This window comes from Galeopterus variegatus, unplaced genomic scaffold, assembly GCF_000696425.1.
Source record: "Galeopterus variegatus unplaced genomic scaffold, G_variegatus-3.0.2 Scaffold670, whole genome shotgun sequence".
NCBI lineage: Eukaryota > Metazoa > Chordata > Mammalia > Dermoptera > Cynocephalidae > Galeopterus > Galeopterus variegatus.
In genome coordinates, this window is record NW_007726781.1 from 374546 (window position 1) to 401096 (window position 26551).

General features: G+C 39.2%; 1 protein-coding gene across 1 annotated transcript in view; it reads right to left on the minus strand.

Annotated features, from left to right (window-relative positions):
* The window catches only part of NCOA6 (nuclear receptor coactivator 6), an 85661-nt gene that overhangs the window by 33351 nt on the left and 25759 nt on the right, over window positions 1-26551 (minus strand). The window contains exons 6-9 of the mRNA XM_008571244.1: window positions 9786-10652; window positions 7593-7739; window positions 4013-5129; window positions 624-745 (exon numbers count right to left, since the gene is read on the minus strand). Coding sequence (XP_008569466.1) covers window positions 624-745; window positions 4013-5129; window positions 7593-7739; window positions 9786-10652 — 2253 coding nt within the window. The remainder of the gene's footprint in view (window positions 1-623; window positions 746-4012; window positions 5130-7592; window positions 7740-9785; window positions 10653-26551) is intronic.

The window sequence follows — 26551 nt, forward strand, 5'->3', positions numbered from 1 at the left end:
ACAGGGGATTTCAACACTATTAGTACTATTATAAGTTATTAAGCTGGGTGGTAGGCACATGGATGTCCCATTTATTGTTCTTTATATATTTTTTATGTATAAAGATTCATAATAAAACCGCTACAAAAAAAAATCATCTTTAAACCCTGGTAATTCCTTGCTTTGAGAAACCCCCATGAGGAAAGGTTGCAGAAAAGGCAGGCAAGCAGGATTAGAGTGAAATCATCTCTCCATTTATCAGCACCACACTCTCCCGAGTGAGCCACGGGCCGGCCCAACATCTCTCCATTTAATCTTATTCCATTCTGATGCCAACTAGAACCGTGACATTGTTAAGAATAAAGAGGCACTTCACATTTCAGTCTGATTTTATGAAGACTTAAAATAATAAAGACAAATTTGAGCAGAATGTGTATATGTGTGTATATATATGCCTTCAAAGTTATATTTGAAATTTTTACTTAACACCAAGGCAAAGCTTTCAAATACTAGACATATTAAATTGCTAAAGTGGACTAGTTGGCAGACAAAATAAAATACTATTGTTTCTTTGAAGAGAAGGAAGCCTTGTAATGCTACACACATGATGACAAGTATATAATCTTTAGCTAACATTTTATCACCTGGTGGCCGGTTTGAAAATTCTGGCAGTTTAGGGCCTGAGTTGTCCAAGTTAATTCCTTGTTCTCCAGGCAATGGCTGCTGATCAGCCTCCTCCAGACCAGCTGGGTGAGTATCTGAGGTGCTAAAAGATAAGTAACACATTTGAGAGTAAGTTGTAAAGAAAATACAAAAAACTAGCTTAACCCCTCCCCTATTTCTGAAGAACTAAAATCAGATTGCATTATCATCCTTACCATTATTTCCATCCCTCTCGTCTCATAAAATATTCAATATTGGCATAAAAATAATCTGGCAATTTCATTAAATGTTAAAATCCACTTATTTATTCAAAGTGTTTTCCACAAATTCCTGATATAATGATTTTTCATGTAATCACCCATCCCTTTGATGTTTTAAGACCTGATCACGGTTTGGGGCTATCTACATTATAAAGTACTGCTCCTGTGAGATCACACTATCTTCACTGTAGATATCAAATTTAACCAGGGAGTCCAGACTGTTTCTTTTTTGTGGATATTACAGTGCTGGCTCCAATGATTCATAACATCTTTTTTTTTTTTTTCCTTTTTGTCTTTTTTTTTTTTTCATGTCCGGCAACGGGATCGCAACCCTCGGTGTCGCGCCCGCACCTCACTCAGCCAGTAAGCGGGAACCGGTCTGTATGTGGGATCCGAACCCTCGGCGGGAGTGCCGCCGCGCTCCCAAGCCGCGCACTGTAGCAGTGCGCCACCAGGCGGCCCATAACATCTTTTGAAAGTTTGTAGGTTGGCTGATGGAAATGGTATTGAGAGAACAAAGAAAGATGGAGAATGTCACAACAAAGTTAATTTTGCTGCAGAATGAGTTGGCTTTGAGATTCCTTCATTTTTACCTAGGTGTAGCTTAGAATTTTTAGTGGAGAAAAAAAAAATGGAGAAAATGTATCCACTAACACCCATATTCCCAAAGAACCAGAGTGCTCACATCCCTTACACTTTGTAATCTCACTCGTAGCACCTTTCTTTCCTACCTTTAGTTTCCCTTTGCCCTGATTTTGGTCACCCACTTTTTTTTTTTATTTTTTATAAAAGATGACCGGTAAGGGGATCTTAACCCTTGACTTGGTGTCATCAGCACCATGCTCACCCAGTGAGCTACCTGGCCATCCCTAGATGGGATCCAAACCTGTGGCCTTGGTGTTATCAGCACCACACTCTCCCGAGTGAGCCGCGGGCCAGCCTCACCCACTTTTAGATAGTACTTTGTCTTATCAGACTCTGTGTAGTTTCATAAGCCACCATAAATCCATTTTAAAAGTTCCAACACATGGAAATTTAGAACCTGAGGCAGGTCCTCAGGACATCTAGATCCCTATACCGATTTGCTCCTTATACAACTTCTCTCACTTCAAATTATTATATAAGCAAGAATTCTGTGGTATCCTTTACTTTCAGAGACTTACAAGCTAAAAAAATCTCAGATATCTGGTCCAGCTCCCTCATGTTATGGATGAGAAAACAAAGGCCCAGAGAGGTATAAGAGACAGGCCCAAGGTTCTATAGTGAGCTAGTGGTAGAGCTGGGAGCATGTGCTCTTCCTATTAAACCTACTGTCTCCCTTTCCTAGGAGCCCTGATGCTGTTTAAGGTCCTTTCCACAATTTGTAGACGCAACAAGTACGCAATTTCCCTCAGGGCTTGTGAAGAGAGCAAATATACATACTAATGGCAATTGGATAACCTTGCTAGTTTACTCCCAGACTACGGGGAAGAATAAAATTATCCCCATAAAAAATGTTATTCCCACAGGATGATAGCAGTAAAAAATTTAGCTAAAGGGCCGGCCCGTGGCTCACTCCGGAGAGTGTGGTGCTGATAACACCAAGGCTGCAGGTTCAGATCCCATATAGGGATGGCCAGATAGTTCACTGGGTGAGCATGGTGCTGATGACACCAAGTCAAGGGTTAAGATCCCTTTACCGGTCATCTTTAGAAAAAAAAAAAAAAAAAAAAATTTAGCTAAGGAAGAGCTATCAGAAAACTTAGATAATTAAAGGGCTTATTAAATCCGCATTCAGGAAAATATAGGTTGCTAATATACAACTATTGGCTTTTAATGTATAAAATTCAAGAAGCAGCAAGTGAGTATAATGTAATAAAAAAAATATTGTGGGAAGGCTAGGATAAAGGTAGTTGGTTTTATTTTGAATACTTAAGCTGATTTAAATAAAGCTTCCCTATTCTTTTTCTATAGTTCTAGTAATTTATTTCTAAATAAACCTGTTTTACATTCATTAGTCACAATTCCCTGTTAATAAATGTCTCTGAATTCCAGTTTTCTGATTAAAGGCAGGATATCCAGATCAATCAATATCCTTCTGGAAACATTTTATCAAAGCCAGAAACATGACTTAATATTTAGCTTCAGGAAATGAAATATAAATTATTAATTGCCCTTCCTGCTGTGATCTTGCAAAAATAACTCACCTGGAGAAACTTTTCTGAATAGGTAACTGATTTAAAAGGTCCAATCATCTTAGCACGGGGTTTTAAGATTCTAGGGATGATGAAGAACCTTTAAAAGAAAGGAACCTGTGCACATTTCTACTTGAGAGACAGCAGAGAGTTTCTCAAGTAGATAAGCAGTTTACATTTCCAAAACACACTTGGCTTCTGCTTCCCCAACAGCTATTATAGGTCTAAAGCCGGTGCTCTGTGGAGTTGCAGTGTGTGGGACTGGTTACTTTTTACCCTCTGAATGTCATAACCCCCATAAGACTGCAGAGTTAAGAGACCTATCTGCCAATTGCAAGGTATGAACCTTGTTTGGACCCTTATTTGAACAAACAAACTGTAAAAAAAAAAAAAAATTGAGATAATCAAGGAAATTTGAACATTGTTTGAATATGTGACACAGTTTATTAAGGAAGTATTAGTTTTCTAGTGCGCTGATGGTATTGTGTAGTCATGTTAAAAAAAACCTGTTCTGGGCCGGCCCCATGGCACACTCGGGAGAGTGCGGCGCTGGGAGCACAGCGACGCTCCTGCCACGGGTTCGGATCCTATATAGGACTGGCCAGTGCGCTCACTGGCTGAGCGCGGTGCAGGTAACACCACACCAAGGGTTGTGATCCCCTTACCGATCACGAAAAAGACAAAAAAAACACCCTGTCCTTATCTTTTAGAGGTACACATTGAAATATTTACAAAGTGAATTTGCTTTAAAATAATCAAGAGGGTAATGGGAGAGAGTATAGATGAAGGCAAGATAGGCTATGAGTAATAATTGTTGTAGCAGAGAGATTTCATTATACCTTTTTAATTTTACATATATTTAAAATTTTTCATCAAAAAAAGTTGACCACATAGAAACAAACAAACAAGATTTGAGGCAAAAATATCACAACCTACTTTATATCCTGTTGACTATTTTTCTTCTTCCGAGGGGGTTTCTTCTTCTTCGGTTTATTTGCGTTGGTATTATTTTGCTTATTGTTTACCCCAAAATGGCCTGCAGAGATGTCACTCTGCAATAAGTTGACCAACAATGGACTTGTTAAGGTGACATCCTTATTGACCGGGAAGCCTGGATTCTGACCACAGGGCATCTGATTTCCATTGGGTGCTCCACTGAAAGGTGCACTGAAAGGCATCCCATGGCCTGAGAAGTGGTTTCCCGAGGCACTGTTTCCCTGCATGGCCTGCACATGGGGGGGGACCATGTTGGTTTGTTGCATGCTAACATCAGGCATCATCTGAGACAAGCTGACATCATTATTTGCTGTAGTAGCAGGATCACCATGCTGCTGGGCCATGTGTGGGCTAGGCCCTGGTGGCCGCAGGACCTGCCCCTGAATACCCATAACCTGAGATGGACTGTTGTTTACAGGCCCTTGCTGGGGCAGCATTTGTCCTGACATCTGTCCTGTAAACTGCACCATGTTTCCTTGCATGTTTGGAGTTGGTCCCCTCATTATCTGTGCTGGTCCCGGCATGACGTTGGATTGGTTCTGAGTGTTAAACTGCTGCTTATTCCCTTGCATTTGATTGGTCATGATCTGCTCTATCATTGGGTTCTGCTGGAGCAAAACTTGCCCTTGAGGCCCCATCATCTGGTTATGAGGTGCCATCATTTGTGGGCCCTGCTGGGAAAGTATCTGCTTGGGTGGGGTCATCCTTTGGGGCGTAGGCCCAAGATTTTGGCCCTGAGGGTTCACCATCATCTGGCCCTGTGGCATAAGCTGAGCCCTTGAAAGGATCATAGGGTTCTGAGGGTTCAAGGTTCCTTGTTGCTGGACCATCTGGCCCTGGGAGGGCACAATCTGCTGGTGCATGCCCATCAGCTGAGATGGTGGACCCTGCTGAGGCTGGCCTTGCATGTTGCCCAGGTTCACCTGAGGAACCCCAGAACTACCAGCCTGCTGGTTGTTCATGTTGCCATGAATTCCCATGAGGCTGGGCTGCATCATATTTGGTGGCCCGTGGGACACCTGCATCTGGTTTTGAGGAGGACCAGCTCCTTGACCACCTTAAAAAAAAAAAAAGAGGCACAGTTTAAGAAATCTTATTATCTTACTGGTATTAAGATACTCAAATTACCTTCCTTAGGAAGACACCCATCACTCACATATTCATGACCAACGTAAATATGCTGTGTTTGACATACTTTCTGTAAGTTTTCTAAACTATGAAGATGTGACTGTGGGATATTTACATTCTCAATGACCATATAATAGAGAAGGAGAAACGGTTTCTCTACTCCTTTGTGGTAACTTAAAGATAACATTTCAAAGATTAGTAAAGTTTACTTTCAGATTAAATAATGAGAAAAGTAGCATCTCATTGTTTTAAAATGACTTGTAGCTACCCTAAAGTGAAGATAACTAACAAAAAGCATTGTAGGTTAGTGAAATAAGCTCTGCTATAACTATAAAGATGTAATTTGTCCTTCTAGAGAAACCTCAACAATGCTCAGAAGACATTTAAAAATGCTTCTCGGAAAACTAATAATGACTTCATAGGCTATGTGTGTGTGATATCTGGATGTTGCACTTAAAGTATTAATACCTAATACTTCCTGAGATATGTCTCCTCTACCCTGTGTCATAAAAATTATTTAATTTTGACATGGAAGCTGAGCCTCTGGTGGGAGTCAACTGACTAAATGACCCATCTGGAAGCTGCAGACAGAGGGATGCTAAAACTTCAGTGACCCTCCCCTGTGGTAGTACCTGGTGGACTACATGGGATAAGTTCTATTCCCAATTATTTCTAATTTAGACAAAAGGTACTGCCTGGCTTGCTGCAGTATTTGTTTTTTGCTGGGTCTTTTAGGTTTTCCTATATCTACTTACATTATCTCCCTCCATTTAACTAAATAACCTTCTAGCCATTTTATCCCTTTTATTTTTTTTCACTTTTAAATGAAGAGTAGAAAGTGGCAGCCATAATGAAGTTATGAAGCCAGTCCATGCTCTAGCCAGGGGGTAAGGGGACAAACTGTCCCTTGTTCATACTTCCTGAACCCCAAGGAAGATTTTCTAAACCAGCATTATAAGTTCAAACGTGAACTTCATGACCACTGTATACTCTATACACACTGAATATACCAGTGTGTATTTATTCAATCAACAATTACTTATTGAATACCTGATAAGTACAAGGCACTTTTGGTGCTGTGGTAATCTTAATAAACAAGATAGACCAAATCCCTTCCCTCTTGGAGCATACAGTCTAGCTGGTAAGAGACAAAATAAGAAAACAGATAAGTACTTTCTTCAGGAACCAGTAAAGCTAACAGGAGAAATAAAGTAGGGTAAGAAAACAAAAAATGACAGACAAGAGTAGAACTACTTTAGATAGGATAGATGGGGAAATCAAAACAATATGTGCATGTGGAAGGTACCATAAAAATATAAAATAGTTGTGCTAGGGTGGAGGAATTAGAAATGATTTTGTCATTGTTTTAAAACTTCCTATAAAAACATGAATTCACATAATTCAGGAATGCAGTTTTGCATTTGCAGATAGGGAAAGTCAAGTAGTTTGCTCTACCCTTCTCTCACCTTTCAAGAAATAAGATGAGCTTTGTTTTTATTGTCAGGATTTTTCTCATTCCTTAGTGATTTACAATTAAAGTTGGAACCACATAACTAAATTAACTCCAAGTGGGGATGGGATACTTGAGTATACTTCAGTCTAAACTGCTTGAATGAGAAAGGGTAAGAGGACTACTCGTGTGGTCCCTAAGCAACCAGAAACATAAAGTTTGGATTATGTAATACTGCTTTACAAATACTTTTTTAGCCATTCTGTTGTATCTTATTTCCTCTTGAAAATTTCTTCTTCTGTACAATACATTGTTGGTATTAAATCTGAACTGATTAAGTTTGAAAAATACCACATTGTAAACCAGAATTCAGACACGCAGCATACATAAAGCTAACACATATTATATACAGAGATTTTAAAAGTTGCAGATGTCCAAACATGCCATATGCCTTCATATCTATGGTTTCCTTTGCCAGAAATGCCTTTTGCCGTTTTACTACCTGAGCAAGCTCTAACTCAGGGGTCAGCAAATTATATGGACCATGGGCCAAATCAGGTCTATTACAGATTGGAACACTGCCATGCTCACTTGTTTACGTATTGTATATCGTTACTTTCGTGCAACAACAGCAGAATTGAGTAATTACAACAGAGACCATATAACCTACAAAGCCTAAAATATTTACTATCTGACCCTTTACAGAAAAATAATTGCTGACCCCTGCTATAACTCAAATTTCATTTTTTTTCCTTAGGTGTTTCTAGGTTCCTGAGATATGTCACCTATTTTCAACATATCAGTTACTGCCCTGAAAGAATAACTATTTATGGGTTTGAAATTAGGGGGAGAGATCAGGACTTACAGATCTGCATAACCCATTGCCTATCAAGGTATCTACCACACAATGCTCAATAAATGCTGATTGAATAAATCACAAACCTGCATGCTGGACATTTTGATTTGCTTGCAGCTGAGGGGTTCCTGAATTCCCAGGGGTGGATGCTGTGGTCGAAGGCACCTGACTTTGCATAAAATTCGGATTGGCCTGTCCTGCTGAGAAGCCAGGTGGGAGGCGTTTAGGCATTCCTTAATAGAAAACAATGAGTAAGGCAGTTACCTAGCAAATTCATACTCTTGCTTAGATATGGAATGAATAAGGAAGGATGAGCTGCATGAAGTCTCCACTGGCTTAGCTCTCTCTGTCACACTGGTAGGATCTTTAATAATAAGGTTGGGAAAGATGGTTAAAAAAATCAACACAATCTCTTACATGAGCATTGTCAAAATGAAAAGGAAATACTAAAAAATTTACATTTAGAACATGCCAAGGAAAAGATGTCAATCTGCTCCCTAAATGTGATCTGAGGCCATGCCACAGCAAGTTTTGAGGGCTCACTTTTCTCTGTAGTACAACAGATCCCAAAACTTTACATACTTTAACACAGGCACCAAAGAAATATGCTAAATTCTCTCATATTGAAACAAATTTATATAAAACACTATAAAACAAAGAGCTGGGTCCTGATATTTAAGGATAGGTGATTTTTTTTTTTTTTTTGAGGGAAATGGATAACAATCTCCTTTGCATACAATTTCCCAATATTGTGCTTGTCGCTTTGGAGGAGACAGGATATTAGAAACAGTTTATAGGAGCCTCAAAGTGAGGCTGCATTGAATTTATTATGCCTTCCCCTCATATGGTTTGCTGTGATTCTGACAGCTATGGTACCAAAAACCACACTCTAATGAAATCTCACTCAAGAAATCTCACTTCCTTTTAGGAAGACCTAATTTCAGAAAACAAATTTGTAATAAGGAGAATCTCAGAACCCACTCATTGTTCATAACGCAGGCTTTGATGTGGCCAGATCACCTAGGTGAGCATATCATCTGCTCTATGAAAGCATCAAGACCTCAAGCTCACATAAAAATTTCTTGTATTAGTGCATTTATTTTTTTAAGGGCCAAATTTTCAATGCCCTGAAAAACTCTAAATATGCATTTGTCTTTTCTTTAGCAGTGACAAGTCCCCATTGCATGCTTCCATTGTAATTAAATCAGTAATCATATTTGCAGGAGGGACTACCCAGATTCCACTGATCCAAGGCTAGATGCCTAGAACAGTGAAGTTTGGAGCTGATGCACTCTTGCATTTTCTAAAAACTTCTTAGGATTCAAGTATTAGAGCCTGCATGTCAGCAAAATTAATTACAAGAGAGTGAAAAGACTGATGAGCAACTTAATTTCACCAGTAACCATGGGAACATGCCTTTGCTATGTTGCACTAAAGATGCAAGGGTTTTTTTTCTTGGTTGGCAATGGGTGTCTTTTGGTGGGGGATATGTTTATCAGATGATTATATTACTGACATTCTCTATACCTTACTGAAAACCTCCAAGCACATTCATGTGCACTAGATCAATGATTAATAAGAATAAATAATAAACATGGAGATGGATAAGTTTTACTGTAATCGTTTTACCTCTCACACATTAAGCTCCATTGCTTTTTCTTCATACAAGAGGCACCTTACAAAATAAATAAATAAATCTCCTTTAGGTATAACTAGTGGAATTCCCTCTCTAAGGAGCAGGCATTGGCATTATAAAACTGTAAAAGTCAATGATTTCTGAACTTATTCCCCTTTAAAACTTTAACCAAACTTAACAAATACCATGCTTACCATTTTACTAACTAGGATTATCAAAATTGGTAACTAGAAGGGCTTTTTCCCCAATAAGACCCGGTACTTATCTTTTCATTTTTGCTCTATTGCATAATCTTAACTTTTTTAACAGCTGAGAATTTTCAATTTTTAATAAAAATGTATGTTTCTTCTAGACATTTTAGTTTACTAGTACAAGATCAAGCAGAAATAATACGAAAAACAAAATGAACATCTCTATATTGAATTTTACCTCCATTTTTGTCCAGAGAGCTAGCTTAAATTTAACCAGTAAGAAGCTGCATGTGTCAAATAAATAATGTATCAAGTTAGCTAAGTAAGTGTCAACCACAAAACCAAATAATTACATCCTTATTTCACTCCCTCCATTATCTCTAAAAACTGAATTTCTACTAAGATCTATCTGCGACAAATTTACCAACACAAATAGCTTCAGTGTTCCTCACCTCCTAGGCCTGGATGTAAACTCTGTGGCCCCTGGTTTGGTGGTTGCTGCTGCATCACCATGAAGTTAGGTGGCACATTTCCCTGTTGAACCATAGGATTCCGACCTGGAGAGCTGACGGGCTGCTGAAATCCCTGGGGAAGTGGGTTATTTTGAGGTGGCCTTGGTCCCATCTGCTGCTGAGTTTGGTTAACCGTTGGGGAGGATGCAGGGGATCCCTGCTGGAAGGAGGAGGGTGAGGAGGCAGGAGACTTGTTGGTGAGGTGGGGCTGCTGCAGGGGGGTTGGGACCCTGGAAGGCCCTCCCTGCAAGCTTTTCATTTGAGGAGCTGTGAACTGGCCTGGGTTGCTCATCTGAGGAAAGTTTGTATGGGCTTGTGAGGTTTGCTGGCTGCCAAAGGGATATGGAGGGGGAGGGTGGGAAGGTGTCTGTACCGTGGCTAAGGATGGTCTTGCCTGGAGTTGCTGTTGCATGGGGCCAGGCAAGGGAGCCTTCTTCCACCCTTGGTTTGCAGTCATTGTGCCCAGAGAACCCTGGGCTGGAGGAGGCTGAAGGGCTCCAGAAGGCAGCTGGTTCCAGCCTGGAGGAACAGGCACCTGAGTTGGGGTAGTAAACTGGGGTCGAATTCCCTGTGGTTGTTGCTGCTGATGCTGTTGTGGGGGTCTTGCCTGCAACTGTTGCTGCTGCTGCTGTTGTTGCTGTTGCTGCTGCTGCTGCTGCTGCTGCTGCTGCAACTGGGGAAAATTAGCTGGGTTCATCTGTCTGTTCACAGGGACAGGCTGTATTGGGTGGTGTGGAGGAGCTAAAGATCCTGAGGGATGACTTTGCTGCTGTATATGAAGCCCAGGAAGGAGTGGATCCATTGCATCTGTTTAAAGACAGTCAACAAAGCAATAATTAACCTACTGCAACATAGACATAGAGCAGAGGCTTTGGCAATTCTGCAAATACAGAGCAAAACCTGCTGGTGCCATTCAACAAAATGTTTGTGAGCATCTCCTATGTGGAAAGCAACATACCAAGATGACAGAAAGATGAATCCTGCCTTAAAAAGAGCTTCTGGTTCAACAGTGGATATAAAAGCCAGACATAAAATGCAGAGAACAGTCCAAATCATATTCTGGGGACCTATGTTAAGTACTGTTATCAAAAAAACAACAACAATCGGGCCGGCCCGGTGGCGCACTGCGCTAGCGCGCCGCTTGGGAAGCGCGGCGGCGCTCCCGTCGAGGGTTCGGATCCCACACACAGACCGGTTCCCGCTCACTGGCTGAGCGAGGCGCGGGGGCGACACCAAGGGTTGCGATCCCGTTGCCGGTCCCGGTCCGGTACGGGGGCGACACTGAGGGTTGCAAACCGTTGCTGGCCACGGAAAAAGACAAAAAAAAAAAAAAAAAAAAAAAAAGTCAATTAGGTTTGGGAAACACTGGACTTAACTAACAACCTTAGATTTCTTCACTGCAGGACTTTCAGTGCCTCTAATACATTAATTTTGAGTCTTGAGGAGGGAGGGTAAATTATGACTTATTTAGCAAGTTAACTACAGAATTCTCTGTCATGGAGTATCCTGCGGGACTAAGTAGGCCAAGGCATGCATTTTTAGGAATGTTGGGGGTATCTAATGAGAGAATAATGAGAAATTCTGAAAAGGAAATGGTGATATTTAGGTTGAAGAAATCAGGGCAGATTTTGTAAAGAAGGTGGCATTGTGAGTTGTGCACTTAAGAATTCAGCATCAGAGATAGCTGAATTTTGTAATGATCTATGCAGGAAGTTCTAGCCTCTTCAATCCTCATAGATTGGACGTCATTACCTGACTGAGAAGCAGGGCGAGGAGTCCTGGGCTGTAGCTCTGGATTGGGGCCTGGTGCCATCATGGAAGATGACATGTTTCCACCTTGGGGTATCATAACAGTAGCAGGGCTGGTCATCCTTATTAATCCTAGAAAAAAAATCCCTAGAATAGAGTACTGCAATTGACACAATTTTTATTTTTAATGAAATATTTCAAGAATATGAAAAGGTATGAAAATTTTCTATACCTATCATCTACCTTTTTAAACCTAAAAAATTTGTCCTTTCTCCTTCAGATATATGCAGTCCTATTCCATTTCCTCCCTCTTATCATAATTGGGGTTAACGGTTCTATGCATGTTTATTTACCTTTTCTGCCTAAGTAGGTAAACCGCATAGCAATTTTTGTGTGATTTTAATCTTTGTATAAGTGACACCATACTGTATGTATTCTTCAGTTACCTTTTTCATTTAATATTATTTTTTGAGATTCATCCCTTTTGACTGCTATAAGTGCTCCTTTGTAGAGAACCATACACCCATCCTTCTGCTGATGAATACTAAGGTTTTATTTTTCCTAACCTTTTATTCTTACAATTTTGCAATGTTATGTGTTTGTCATGAATTCTTGCAGACATATGAGAATCTTAGACTATATATTTAGAATTGCTAGGTTTTAAAGTCCAACCACCTTCAATTTTACTAGATATTGGTAAATTGCTCTCAAAAGTGGGTTACCAATTTATACTCCAACTAGCAGTTTGAGAACTCTTTCTCCATGTCTAATTTCTTTTTTTTTTTTTCCTTCTTTGTCTTTTTTTGTGTCTGGCAATGGATCGCAACCCTCAGTGTCGCGCCCGTACCGGACCGGGACCGGCAACGGGATCGCAACCCTCGGTGTTGCGGCCGCACCTCGCTCAGCCAGTGAGCGGGAACCAGTCTGTATGTGGGATCTGAACCCTCAGCGGGAGCGCCGCCATGCTCCCAAGCGGCGCACTGTAGCAGAGCGCCACCAGGCCGGCCCTCTCCATGTCTAATTTCTGATACTGTTAAGACTTTTTAGGATTTGGCATCTATGTTCATAAGTGAGAATAGCCTATAATTATTCTCTCTTCTTGTCCTTCGATTTTTGTCATCAAGATAAAAATAACCACAAAATGAGTTAGGAAGCATCTTTTTTTCTATGCTCTGGAAGAATATGTGTATCTGTTCTTTAAATGTTTAGTAAAACTTACCTGTAAAACCATCTAGGCCTGTGAGTTATACTAACTGATTCATTGGGAAACAGATTTTTAATTATTTCAATTTCTTATGTGGTTATAGATTTTCCCAGTTTTCTATTTCTTTTTTTTTTTTTGTCCTTTTTGAGACCGGCCACACCGCGCTCAGCCAGTGAGCGCTGTGAGCGCACCGGTCATCCCTATATAGGATCCGAACCCGCGGCAGAAGCACTGCTGCGCTGCCAGCGCCGCACTCTCCCGAGTGCGCCACAGGCTCGGCCCCCAGTTTTCTATTTCTAACTCAGTTTTGGTTAATCATTTCACCAAGGCTTTAAAATTTATTAGCATAAAGTTATTCATAGAGTATCCTTTTTTCCTACTCTTTTTTAATACTTGAGATACAACTCATATACTATCAAATTCACCCTTTAAAAGTGTGTACTTTTTTTGTTCTTTACATAGTTTGTGCCTTTTTTTCTTTAGTAGTTTTACGAGGTTCATCAGTTTTAGTTGTCCTTTCAAAGAAACACCTGTTGGTTTTGCTGCTCTGTTGTTTTTTCAGTTCATACTTTACTTATCTATGCTCTTACCTTTATTATTTCCTTCCTAACTTACAACTCTACTCAGTTCTTTTTCTCAGTTTTTAAGTCAGACACTTAGCTTGTTAACTTTAAGTTGATGTCTTCATTTATTTAAATATCTGAAGGCTTAAGTTTTCTTCGAAGCACTTTATTGGCTACATCTCACAAATTTTGATATGCACTATTTCCATTACTCCATTCTAAATATTTTCTAGGGCTGGCTAGTTAGCTCAGTTGGTTAGAGTGGTGTTATAACACCAAGGTCAAGGGTTCGGATCCCCATACTGGCCAGTTGACAAAAAAATAAAAATTAAAAAAATTTTTTTTCCAATTTCCATAATGGTTTTTTTTACATCATTAGTTTTTTTTTTTTTTTTTTTACATCATTAGATATTTAGAATGTATTTCTAAATTTCCAAAACATGGGGTATTTTGGTTAGGTTTTTTGCCACTGACTTAATTGTCCCACGGTCAAAGAATAGAATCTATGTGATAACAAACTTGGTATTTACTGAAACTTGATTTTGGAAAAATCCATACAATCATTTGTATAAATGTTCCACTTATTCTTGAAAATATTAAGAATTCTTGAATTATTATGGTATGGTCTCTATATCTGTCCATCATATAAAACTATTTTAATTATGCTATTCAAGCTTTCTTTATCCTTACTAATTTTTTTTTCCTTTTTGTCTTTTTTACTGACTGGTAACGGGATCGCAACCCTCGGTGTTGCGCCCGCACCGCGCTCAGCCAGTGAGCGGGAACCGGTCTCCACATGGGATCCGAACCCTCGGCGGGAGCGCCGCTGTGCTCCCAAGTGGCGCACTCTCCAGTGCACCACCGGGCCGGCCCTATCCTTACTAATTTTTTTTTCCTTTTTGTCTTTTTTACTGACTGGTAACGGGATCGCAACCCTCGGTGTTGCGCCCGCACCGCGCTCAGCCAGTGAGCGGGAACCGGTCTCCACATGGGATCCGAACCCTCGGCGGGAGCGCCGCTGTGCTCCCAAGTGGCGCACTCTCCAGTGCACCACCGGGCCGGCCCTATCCTTACTAATTTTTTATAAGCTTGATTCATCAATTACTAACAGAGGTATGTTAAAAATCTCCTCTCAGATTTGCTATCTCCATATAATTTTTACATATTTTGAGGCTGGATTATTAAATTTAAAAAAAAAAGTTTATCTTCCTGTTGAATTTTTCCTTTTACATCATACAGTGGACCTATTTATCCTTAATAATGCTTTTTATCTTAATGTCTGTTTTATCTGATTAAAATATTGTTATACCTCTTCTTCTTGATCAATATTCACCTGGTTTATCTTTTTTTTCTGTCCTTCTAACCTCGAATGTTTTGAGTCTTTATATTTTATACCTGAGATTTACTACTCTGATTGATTAATCATTTCCTTTTCATCAGTGTTCATAATCCATTTACCTTTAAGTTAACTACTGGTATATTTTTATTTTATCTTATTTTTGGTGGCTGGCTGGTACAGGGATCTGAACTTTTGACCTTGGTATTATTATTTTGATTTGTGTCATTTTATGATTTCTATTTACCCTCTATTTCTACTTGCTGTTTTCCTATTTTTCTTTTATTTTGCTGGTTTGATTTTTTTCATCGTAACTTTCCTCTTTATTCCTCTAGTTTAGAAGTTATATATTATACTATTTTATTGACTTTAAAATTTCAACGGACATACCCAGCTTAAAGTCTAAAGACAATATATCATCATTATTGCTAAATAAGTCAATGCTTATTTAGATTTACCCCATGTTTACCAATTATTTAGCTCACCATTACTTCTTAGATCTTATTTCTTCCATCTTAGGTTCAATTTTCTTCTTTCTGAAGTACATCCTTGAGCAGTTCAATTAGCAACGGTCTGTTAATGGTAAATTCTCTTAGTCTCTTTGAAAAGATCCTTATTTCACACTACTCTTGAAAGTATAGCTAGGTTTAAAATTCTTGGCTGTCAATTATTTTCTCAGCACTTTGAAAATATTATTGCAATGCTTCCTGGCTTCCAATGCTGCTGTTGAAAAATCAGATGCGAGTCTGATGGCCTTCCCCTTGTAAATAATTGGTCTTTTCTTTTGGGGTGCTTTTAACATTCTCTTTGATTTTCATGTTCTGCAGTTTAACAATATTGTGTCTAGATGTGGATTTACTTTTATTTGTAGTGTTCAGGATTACTGGGCTTCTGAATCTGAGGACTTAATGCCTTTCATCAGTTCTGGAAACATTTCAGCCATTCTCTCTTTAACTATTGTCCCTCCCCAATTTATCTTCTGGAACTCTTTTCAAACATTCGTTAAACCTTCTCATTTTATCCTTCATGTCTCTTGGCCTCTTTCATATTTCCATTTCTTTATTTCTTTCTGCTGCATTCTGGGTGATTTCTTCAAATTCACATTCCAATCCAGCTGTTTCTAATTTGCTAAATAAGTTATTCACTTTGATGATTTTTAAATTTCTAAAGTCATGGTCCTCCCCCACCCCTGCCCCAATCTCTCTTTGTTTTTTGAATAGTATCTTGTTTTCTTCTTATGATTTTCATAATTTTAAACACCCTGATATTCCTATTACTTAAAATTCTGGAGGCAGGAAGTCTAATCCTAAATTTTATAAATTTGGGGTATAAGCTCACGTATAGTAAGCTTTAACTACGAGAAACCTGAAATGGCTTGGGTTGAGAACGTGCCCCTTCACAGCTTCAATAGTTATAGCCAGTTTAGAACCACTTAATGTTAATGACTTAGCTTGGCTGTTCCTCGGTCATTTCACCAACACATTAAATGTCCAATATGCAAGATGGTAGAGAATTCCACAACCACCATTCCCCCACATCCCAACTAGAGCCCAGGCCAAGACAGACAAGTTTCCCATCTGTCTCCCTGGGCCGGAGGTCAACATTTTTCTAATCTACCTTTCACTGAAAATTCTGGCTTCATGAAGGATTCTGAATTCTAAATTCCTTGTTCATGTGGACCCAAGGCAAGGCTTCATCTTTTATCCCTTCCTGGCCATTAAACTCAAATCCCTTGGTGCCTACAGAATCTTATTTGTTAATTGTTCAAATTTTCATCTTTGACCTCTTTTTTGTCAGCTGTGCATTAAATGTTATATTTTATTTAGCATTTTTAGGTGTTTTGTAGTTAGAGAAGACAGGTAAATATTTATCTATTGAAATTGGATTTGTTTCTGAGGAATCCCATCCCATTTTCCAAAGATGGTAGTTAGACAGTAAGAAAGTTCTCAAGAGATAAGAAACAGGTTGTCTTGGTCCATAATGATCTTCCTATTCCCAGAAATCTTCAAGTACACGCTGACTACATGCTCAGTAATGACATCATAACATGCATTCCAATACGAGGTAGGAATTTGGACTAGATCTGTGGTTCTCAATTAGGGGCAATTTTGTCCCCCAGGGGAAATTTGGCAATGTCTGAAGACAATTTTAGTTGGCAGAACTGCAGGGAAGGCTACTGGCAGCTGGTGGGTAGAGGCCAGGATATTACTAAACATCCTAAAATGCACAGGACAACCCCCACAGCAAAGAATTATTGGCCCCAAATATCAATAGTGTTGAGGTTGAGAAATTCTGATTACATGTCTACTACAATACCCCCACAAATCTTGGAATTCTATATGGCTATGAAAAAAAAATAGGCTATGGATTTAGTTTTAGTTGCAAAAGACTTTTTGCCTATTAGCTAACTTTCTGTTGCCAAAGCCAAGAGAGGTAGTGGTAAGAGTAATTGACAAACCAAGATATTCTAGATACACAATTCCAAAGTCATTTATTATTTTTTAGAGGGGACTTAAAATCTCTTTCCCTAGAAAAATTTAATGTCCTCACCTAATATTAAATTTTGTTTCCATCCTTTTAAGTCCCAATAGAAAACAGAGAAAAGCAATCCTAAAATATGCTTGGCAGTAAGGAAAGATACCTGGGGGTTAAAATGTTACTGTGACTACAGATCATTACTAACTGATTATTCCTGAAACTTTATACTGTATATATTATCACAGTGTCCTTCATTACTAACAATTTAACCTGATTTCAATCTAAAGCTTCTAAGTTTACTATTTTGGTAATAAACTATAGTACTATAATTTATACTCCCTAGAGATGCTCAGTAAATATGCTTGCTTTTTGCCAGATACTAGCCCAAGAGACCTTGCAATTAGTATAGTATGTTGACATCGGTTTAATAATATCTTAACATTTTGAGCCTGGAAGGGATCTCTAGCATTGTTTCCAGGACATAATTAAAGATGTTTACAGGCAACTGAGGCCAGTAAATATTAAGTCCTTTGACCAGGAGTTGAAACTTGAACCAAGATTTCCTGACTCTTACCTCAGGTCTATTCATTCTTAAGCCATATGTTAACTTGGCTAGGCTTGTCCCACTATGCTTCTGGCCCTGGTTCTTCTAGCAGTGGCAACAGTGTCACCTATAATCTCTCATCAAGCTGTCTTAACACCAAAGGCACAGACTTCTGTGGAGAACTACATCTATGTACAAGGTTACCAGGCTGGGTATTTTAATCTACTATGTGATACTCCACAACAGCTCAACAGCACAGGTCCTGACTTTTATACTCCACAACAGCTCAACAGCACAGGTCCTGACTTTTACATAACAGGAACTCAGGAAATGTTTGCTGCATGGCTCGAGCTTATCTACTTTTAAGCACGAGCTCAAAAGATTGTAGGAATTACTACTTCACTTTGTAGGTGAAGAAACTGTTGCTTGTGCTCGAGGAGGTATAGTAGCTAGCTTGAGTTAATCAGTAAAGGGTAGTACCAGGATAAAAACCTAGTTCTAATTTATGGCCAAGTCTTCAGCTACAGTTCAGAACAGCAGATTAAAAACTGAGCTGCTCTATGCTGCTGTATTTCTTCAAGAGCTACTGTAGTAGGGAGGGAGGGGAATGATTGGGTGTAGTTTCAGGCTCCTACTCTGCTTCAACCACAGCAGCTGTGCTTTTCTGTTTTATTGGAGTAAAGGGTCCTGCAGCTGAAGAACTTTCAAAGCACTAGTGTAGTGAAAAGAGCACTGAACTGGGAGTTAGGAGATCTGTGATATTAGCCCACTGCTACTTAACCCTGGGCAAACTGCTTCCCTTCTGTGAGTTCCACAACTTCCTCAGCTTTAAATGAGAAAGCCAAGTCAATTCTAATATTCTGTGATTCACAAAATATTGAGTTTAATCTCTAAAGAAGAAATTTTGGGATTACTAGAAAAGAAGTAAATAATTTATAACTCTCTTAAATCCTAATTAAAAACACATATTCTCCCACATACACCTATAGATTCCACATAAGCATATAATAACTCTCAGTTCACAGATTCTCAGCCTCAGAGAAAGTTGGAATTGGAAAGCTACATTCCCCATTGTACTATAAACAGAGCTACACTTTATACTATAAACATCCTGAAGGTAGAAAATGTTTTATTCATTTCTATTTCCAACACTTAGTATACGTCCTGCCTTGCAATAGGAACTCAATAAATGTTTGCTGCATGGCTAAATATTCATCAACTTTTAAGCATAAGACCAAAAGACTGCAAAGACTATATGCTTCATACTCTGTGACCCTAGCCTCCTAGGAATGACTCATGTCTTGCTTTCCTGATTCAGTAAACAGAGATGTGGGTGTGCCATGAGCCCCTGCCTGTCTTGCAAGACTCAAATGGTTATACATTAGCAAATAAAGCCAAAAAAGGATTCTAGTGAAATGTCAGTCAACTGAGTGGGAGGTCTTACCTGGACCACCTGCCATGGGAAATCCTGCCTCCATCCTAACTGAATTTCCGGCTCCCATGGGCCCATTCATTCTCACATCTTGGCTTCGGTTCTGAGCCAAAGCCAGGTTGATAGCACCTTCCCCTGAAAAATGACAGTCAAGTTATAAAAAGGAAATCACACAATAAGATGCAAATTTTGTTTAAAGACAGGCACATAAGAGCTTTAGTTTTCTGTGTTTTTGAGGAATTATGGTTAGTTTACCACCACAAAAAGAGTGGTTCAATACTACATGGGTTTTTCTTCAACTCATCTGAGCAGGAGTTCTCACAATAGGGCAATTAATAGTGATGCTTAGCATCAATGGAGAGCTTGGAACTCTAAATATTTTCAACCAGCTCACCAATTATGTGTGAGGCGTATGTGTTTGTGTGAGAAAAATGTTCTCAGATACTCTCAAAATCTTAGGTTTCCTTTTGGGAATCTATGATCAGAAGATAGAGATATGAGTAGGCTGAATGGAGAAAGAACATATGATGGTTTGGGGACACTAATACTTGCAAGCAAAATACCAATTTTCTTTCAATAACTGCAATACAAACAGATTTCCAGCAGAGAAATTCATGCAATGAAGAGTATATAGGTTGCTGCTAATCTACCTGAGACACCTGATGATACCAACATTTGTATAGAGTTTTTAATGCTTACAAAATTTTATCTCATTTGAGCTTCACAATAGCCTGATAGGTAATGTCACTAGAAGTGTGCCATTTAAGTAGAACTTGAAATTAGAGGCAACTTAAATCTTCCTTGATTCAATGATAAAAAGGTCTCTGAAATATGTTTTGAAATGTTCTTGATCCAAAATCTTGACTACTGTTACTACTGAAGATAGCACCACCTTGTGGACAGTTAAAATACAGCTAGCCTGTGCCTGAGGAGTTGAGAGACTATGTTCACCCAAGTCCTTACCATACCATAGGGTCCTGATTTATAGAGTCAAATGATAAAGCAGGAAGCTAATGAGAGCACAACAGTTTCCACTGTCCTGTCATTGATCTAGTATATTTTAGTATACTAGATTCTAGTATATTTTAACCAGGGAGATTAGCTGGTCATAGGGAACACACATCCTATGGGTCCCATAAGGGACCAATCACCCAGATGCTCTCTAACTTACCTGTAGGAGTCAGGAATAAAAGAGAAAAAGAACACAGGTCTTGAAGGTTTACACCAAAGGGAGGGAACTATTAATATACCAAACCTGCTAAGACATTATGGGCAGAAAGTATATTGTTCTTGAAATAGACATCAGATCATGTCACTCCTCTGCTTAAAACTGCTCCACTGCTTCCCACTGTTTTAGAAATAAAAGCTAAACTTCTTCACAGGGTATTCAGGGACTCAAGTTATCTATTTAGCCCAGTGCTGTTCAATAGAAATATAATATGAGCCACACAAGTAATTTAAAATTTTCTAGCAGCCACAGTAAAAAGGTAAAAAGAAACGGGTAAAATTGACTAGAATATATTTTATTTAACTCAATACATCCAATGTATTATTATTTCAACATGTAATTAATATAAAAAATATTAATGAGGTATTTTACATTCTTTTGGGGGGGTATTAAGTCTTCAAAATCCAGTATGTACTTTATACTTACAGCACATGTCAGTTTGGACTAGCCACATTTTCCAGGGCCAAACATATGGCTGTGTCTGTCATACTGGGCAGCCCAGATCTAACCCTTGTCTTCCTCTCTATTGTCACCCCACACTATTTTCTCTTTCATTAAAAAGGATTCAACCCAGTGTCATTTTTCAGTTTCTTTGGCACACAAAGCTGCTTCTCACCTCAAGGCCTTTGCATGTGTTGTTCCCTCTTCTTAGAACAGTTGTCTGTACTCTCCACATAGTGAGCTCAATTTTCATGTAATCTTAAGTGAAACACGCCCCAAAAGCCCTCCTCCAACCATCTTACCCAAGGTGAGGTCACTCTTATCAGAACATCTTGTTATTTTTTCAGAGCACAATTCATGTAATTACTTATTCATTCACTTGTTTTCTTCTCTGTCCCCCATCAGTATACAAGAGTAATCATAAATCTGCCCTAGTTCCTTTACATCTGTTGTCTCAGCATAATTATTAATAGCATCTCCTTTCAATCCTAATTTAGATAATAAATTATATGGTCACTTAACTATATACTTTACACATAGAACCATGCCTGGTACATAGTAGGTATTCATTAGCTACTTACTGAATACATTATGAATAGTAATATTATAACCTTTCATAGAATTATAGGCATTTTTCTATATAATAAATGCATTCCTAAAAAAAACCTCACATTCTATAAAATCTCATGCTGACAATAATAAGTCTTTTATGGGAAAAACAGGGTTGAGGAAAACTCAAAACCTATGAAGCTTTGTAACCAGAACTCTAATGAAAAACAATAATATCCCAAAACAATGGAGTGGAAATGCATTGTTAAAAGTGCTGAGATAATGCAAATGAAGTGGAGCTCTGAGCTAGTGGGGCTGCCCTTAAGGTGTGGGTATAAGAGGGAGTACAACCTGTCATAAACTGAGAGCCATGCAAGGCTGCAGATGTGTGTCTGGGGAAGGCACCTGAATGTAAGTTTTCATTCTTAATTTTCTTAAAATAGAGCTGAAAGTACTCACATCTATGCAGCAGCTGAGCTAAAGGCTTTTTTCCCTCTTGTTGATGACTATAATTCTATTCCCACTATTCCAGCTCCCCTTGCCCAGGAAAAACCACATATCAATAAACACAATTTCCACATTATACTGCTATCAATCCCCTATTTGCCAACTGCATATAAGTTAACTGGTGTCAGAGAAACACATGAAGAGAACACTATTGGCTCCCAAACTTGCCAATTAGGGGTTCACAAACTACATCCTGTGAGCCAAATCCAACTCACTGACTATTTAAATAAAGTGTTATAGGAACACAGCTATATTAATTCATTTACATATTGCCTATGGTTGTTTTGCCCTACAAGACAGAGATGAGTACTGTGACAGAGATCTTCCAACCTGCAAAGTCAAAAATATTTATTCCTAGGGCTGGCCCGTGGCTCACTTGGGAGAGTGTGGTGCTGATAACACCAAGGCCAACGGTTCAGATCCCATATAGGGATGGCCGGTTGGCTCACTTGGGAGAGCGTGGTGCTGACAAACAGCAAGTCAAGGGTTAAGATCCCCTTACCGGTCATCTTTAAAAATAAAATAAATTTATTCCTGGCCTTTTATAGAAGTTTACAGACTCCTGCTTTAGATCACCATGAATTTACAGAGAGGTCACAAAATGTCCTCAAAAAAGATGTTTCCTGGGCCGGCCTGTGGCTCACTCAGGAGAGTGCAGTGCTGATAACACCAAGGCCACGGGTTCGGATCCCATACAGGGATGGCCGGTTGGCTCACTGGGTGAGCGTGGTGCTGACAACACCAAGTCAAGGGTTAAGATCCCCTTACCGGTCATCTTTAAAAAAAAAAAAAAAAGAAAGAAAATGAATAAAAGAATTGAGTGAAAATGAAATCACGACACTGAAACAGAAAAAAATCGATGAAACTTCTGAACAGGAACAAGAATATAAAACAACAGCAATGCTCAGAACTCCAATCCAGAAGACTGGGGCTAAGAGCAGGATGAAGAAATCTTACCTCTAAACCTTGAAAAGAAGGAAAACAAAGAATACTTAAAATCTCTATATAAATTTATTCCTGGCCTTTTATAGAAGTTTACAGACTCCTGCTTTAGATCACCATGAATTTACAGAGAGGTCACAAAATGTCCTCAAAAAAAATGTTTCCTGGGCCGGCCTGTGGCTCACTCAGGAGAGTGCAGTGCTGATAACACCAAGGCCACGGGTTCGGATCCCATACAGGGATGGCCGGTTGGCTCACTGGGTGAGCGTGGTGCTGACAACACCAAGTCAAGGGTTAAGATCCCCTTACCGGTCATCTTTAAAAAAAAAAAAAAAAGATGTTTCCCCAACATTTGTTCAAAACTCAAAAAAGAAACAGGGGTTATTCTTCAATGGAGAATGGGCTGTTAGGGGAACAAGCTTGTCCCCCAATCCCTGTAGCAGACACCATGACAGTGGCAACACTTCCTCCTACAACTTACAAAGACCATCACCAGTTTCAAAAAAGCAAACCACCTGGGACACACAGGTAGCCTAAAAGTTATTCTCTTTGTATTGTGATAGCCATTGTCATATGTGAATTTCATAATTTTAAAAAAATATATGTTATCTATTTTGCTTTCTTGCTGGCACTTATGTTTTAATTTATGGCTTTAATATTAAAGGGGTGCCAAAATTTTATCCTTTTAAGAACTTGTAGGAAGTAGGTCTGATTAAGAGAAGAAACTGGTGCTTCCTTCTCCAGTGAAAAACACTATCAGTTAAGGTTCCAAAGCCCTTTTAACTCAGGTAAATAAGTAACAGAGATTATAAACCATTTGGGGTTTTGAAGAAACTTCATATGTATTACACAAAGTATAAACAGCCTATATATTGTTATTTTATCCAATAGTTGTTTGACTTCACTCTTTCCAAAAGTTTGTCCTATAGATTGCTGTGAGTTAATTTTACTTTTCTTGATCCTTTTAGACAATCCAATATTTTTCATAATAAACTGGTTATTGTTTAGCCCACTATTCTCCCATTTATCAAATGAAGGAATTTACTCCATTTTTCTATCTATATACAGCCCTCTCTAAATAATCATCTTTGTTGGTATTGCCTCTTTTGGGGCACAGCAACCTACAATCCTTGACTGTGCAAAATGTTTCTCACTCCTGTATACAAAATGTTGACCACCTCAGCTGCTGTGGTCTTATGAAGCATTTAGGTGCTAAGTATACACAAGGTCAGGAGGGCTTGGGCCAACAGTGGAAGGCAAGGCTTGAATTGCTTGAACCTTGTTTGCATTGATACAGCAGGGGAAGAGAGTGTCCTACTCGTTCACTGGGCCCCCAAAGAGAGAAGTCCCTGTGTACTCCCCTATACTTTATACTTCTACCGCTCATCGGTTTGTCTCCCTTACTAAGGTCCTCAGCTCTTCTGAGTTCACAATGGCAAGGACCATATTTTATTTATTATATTTCAAGTGCTAAAGCAAAGCAGTGCTATTATATGCTTCCCTTGCTCTCATTCAACATGTTTTCTAAAGACCCTACCATGTACCAGGCAAGCCAGAGATACAACAGTGAGCAAAACCACACGTGGTCCCTGCCCTACTGTAGCTTATAGTCTATGGGGGAATAAAACAATAATCAAATAATTGCTTTGATAAAAGTGTGAGATCAGGGCCAGCCCATGGCTCACTTGGGAGAGTGTGGTGCTGATAACACCAAGGCCAAGGGTTCGGATCCCATACAGGTATGGCCGGTTCACTCACTGGGTGAGTGTGGTGCTGACAACACCAAGTCAAGGGTTAAGATCCCCTTGCCGGTCATCTTTAAAAAAAAAAAAAAGTGTGAGATCAATGATCTAAGATTAAAAAAACAAATTTTTGTGAGAACATATAACAAAGAACCCTTACTTAGCTAGGGAGTTCAGAAAATATATTGTCAAGAATTAAGCTGACACTTGAAGGCTGAGTAGGTATTAAGTAGAGGAAGAGGGAATGGTAGAGGATAGTATTCCACAGAGAGAAGACATCAGAGCAAAGGACCCATGGCAGGAGGAAGAATAGCATATTCAAGGAACCAAAAGACAGCTGGAGAGGATGGAACACAGGGAGCAAGGGAGGAGAGTTGTACATGATGTAGCTGCACGAGGAAGGTAGAGGTTAGACCATGCAAGGACTGAGGTCATGGTAAGGAGTTTGGTCTTTATTCTTTTTTCATTTTTTAATTTTTGTTGAATCATAATTGATTATACATATTTTGGGGATTCAATGTTGACATATGTTGATCAAATCAATATTACTTTGAATCATAATTGATTATACATATTTTGGGGATTCAATGTTGACATATGTTGATCAAATCAATATTACTACTATGCACACTGTTACAAATGGTACTTTATGCCCCTTGTCCAATGGTCTTCATTCTTTGAACAACAAGCAATAGCAGGGTTTTAAGCTGGGTGAGTGTGTGTGTTGAGCATATTTTCATTTTGAAAAGGATCACTCTGATGAAAATATTTGAAAAATGAACATCACTACAAAAGGACTGTTCAGAATCTCCTAATCTGTTAGATAAATAAGTACTAAAGTTTATCTGATGGAAGGAAGTAATTGAAATTAGATATTCCCCATACTGGTCAGCTGCCCCCAAAAAAGAAAATTAGATATTCTTTAAAAGACAAATGAAGGTGCCAGTAAAATCAAAACCTGAGAGACTGATGGCCAAAATTAGTCAAAGGAATGGAGTCCAATGCTATGGATGCTGAAGAGCATCAGGACCCAGCACTAGCCTCAATCCCCCTTTATCCTAAAGGCTGCAATGTAAAGTGCCAGTTACATGAATTACTTGGCATTCTGAAACATAAGAGCAGAGGAACAGACAAGGAAGCACAGAAAATCATGCTATAATCTACTGCTGTTATAATTTTGGTCCAGATGGGCACATGGCAAAGTAAAAGACCTTCAATCTGAACGGAGAGAATCCCCAGATCCCGAAGCTGCTGGTTGTTGCTCTGAGCCAGGATACGTAGCCGCTCAGCTGCTTCCCGGGGGATATTGAATGTCACACGCACGCTGTTCCAGGGCTCCACCTTCTGTACCCTTAGCTTGCTGGATTCTTGGTCGTGAAAAAGAGAATAATATTAGTAATCTTTTAGCTACCAGAAGATGTGAAACTAAAAAACAAACAAACGAAAAAGTAAAAGAACAAGGTAGAGCACCAACTTGGAATAGCTGAGAGAGCTTAGACTTTTGACATTAGACAGACTTCAAATCCAATCCTAGCTTTGCCACTTACACTTAGCACCTGGGTGAGCACAAACAAGTTATTTAACCTTTCTGAAACTCACCTTTTTCTTTTCTAAAACTATGAAATAATGACTTCATGAGATGTGAGTACCAAATGAGATAACACATGCAAACGAAAAAAGAGAAAAATTGGACTTCATGAAAATTTTTAAAAATTTGTGTATCAAAAGACACTACAGAATAAAAAGGCTACTCACAGAAGGAAGAAAATATTTGCATATCACATGTCTGATAGATAAGGGATTGAATCCAGAATATATAGAGAACTCTTAAAAAGCAAAAACAACATGGGCCGGCCCGGTGGCGCACTGGATAGTGTGCCGCTTGGGAAGCGCGGCGGCGCTCCCGCCCGAGGGTTCGGATCCCACATACAGACCGGTTCCCGCTCACTGGCTGAGCGAGGCGCGGGAGCAGCACCGAGGGTTGCGATCCC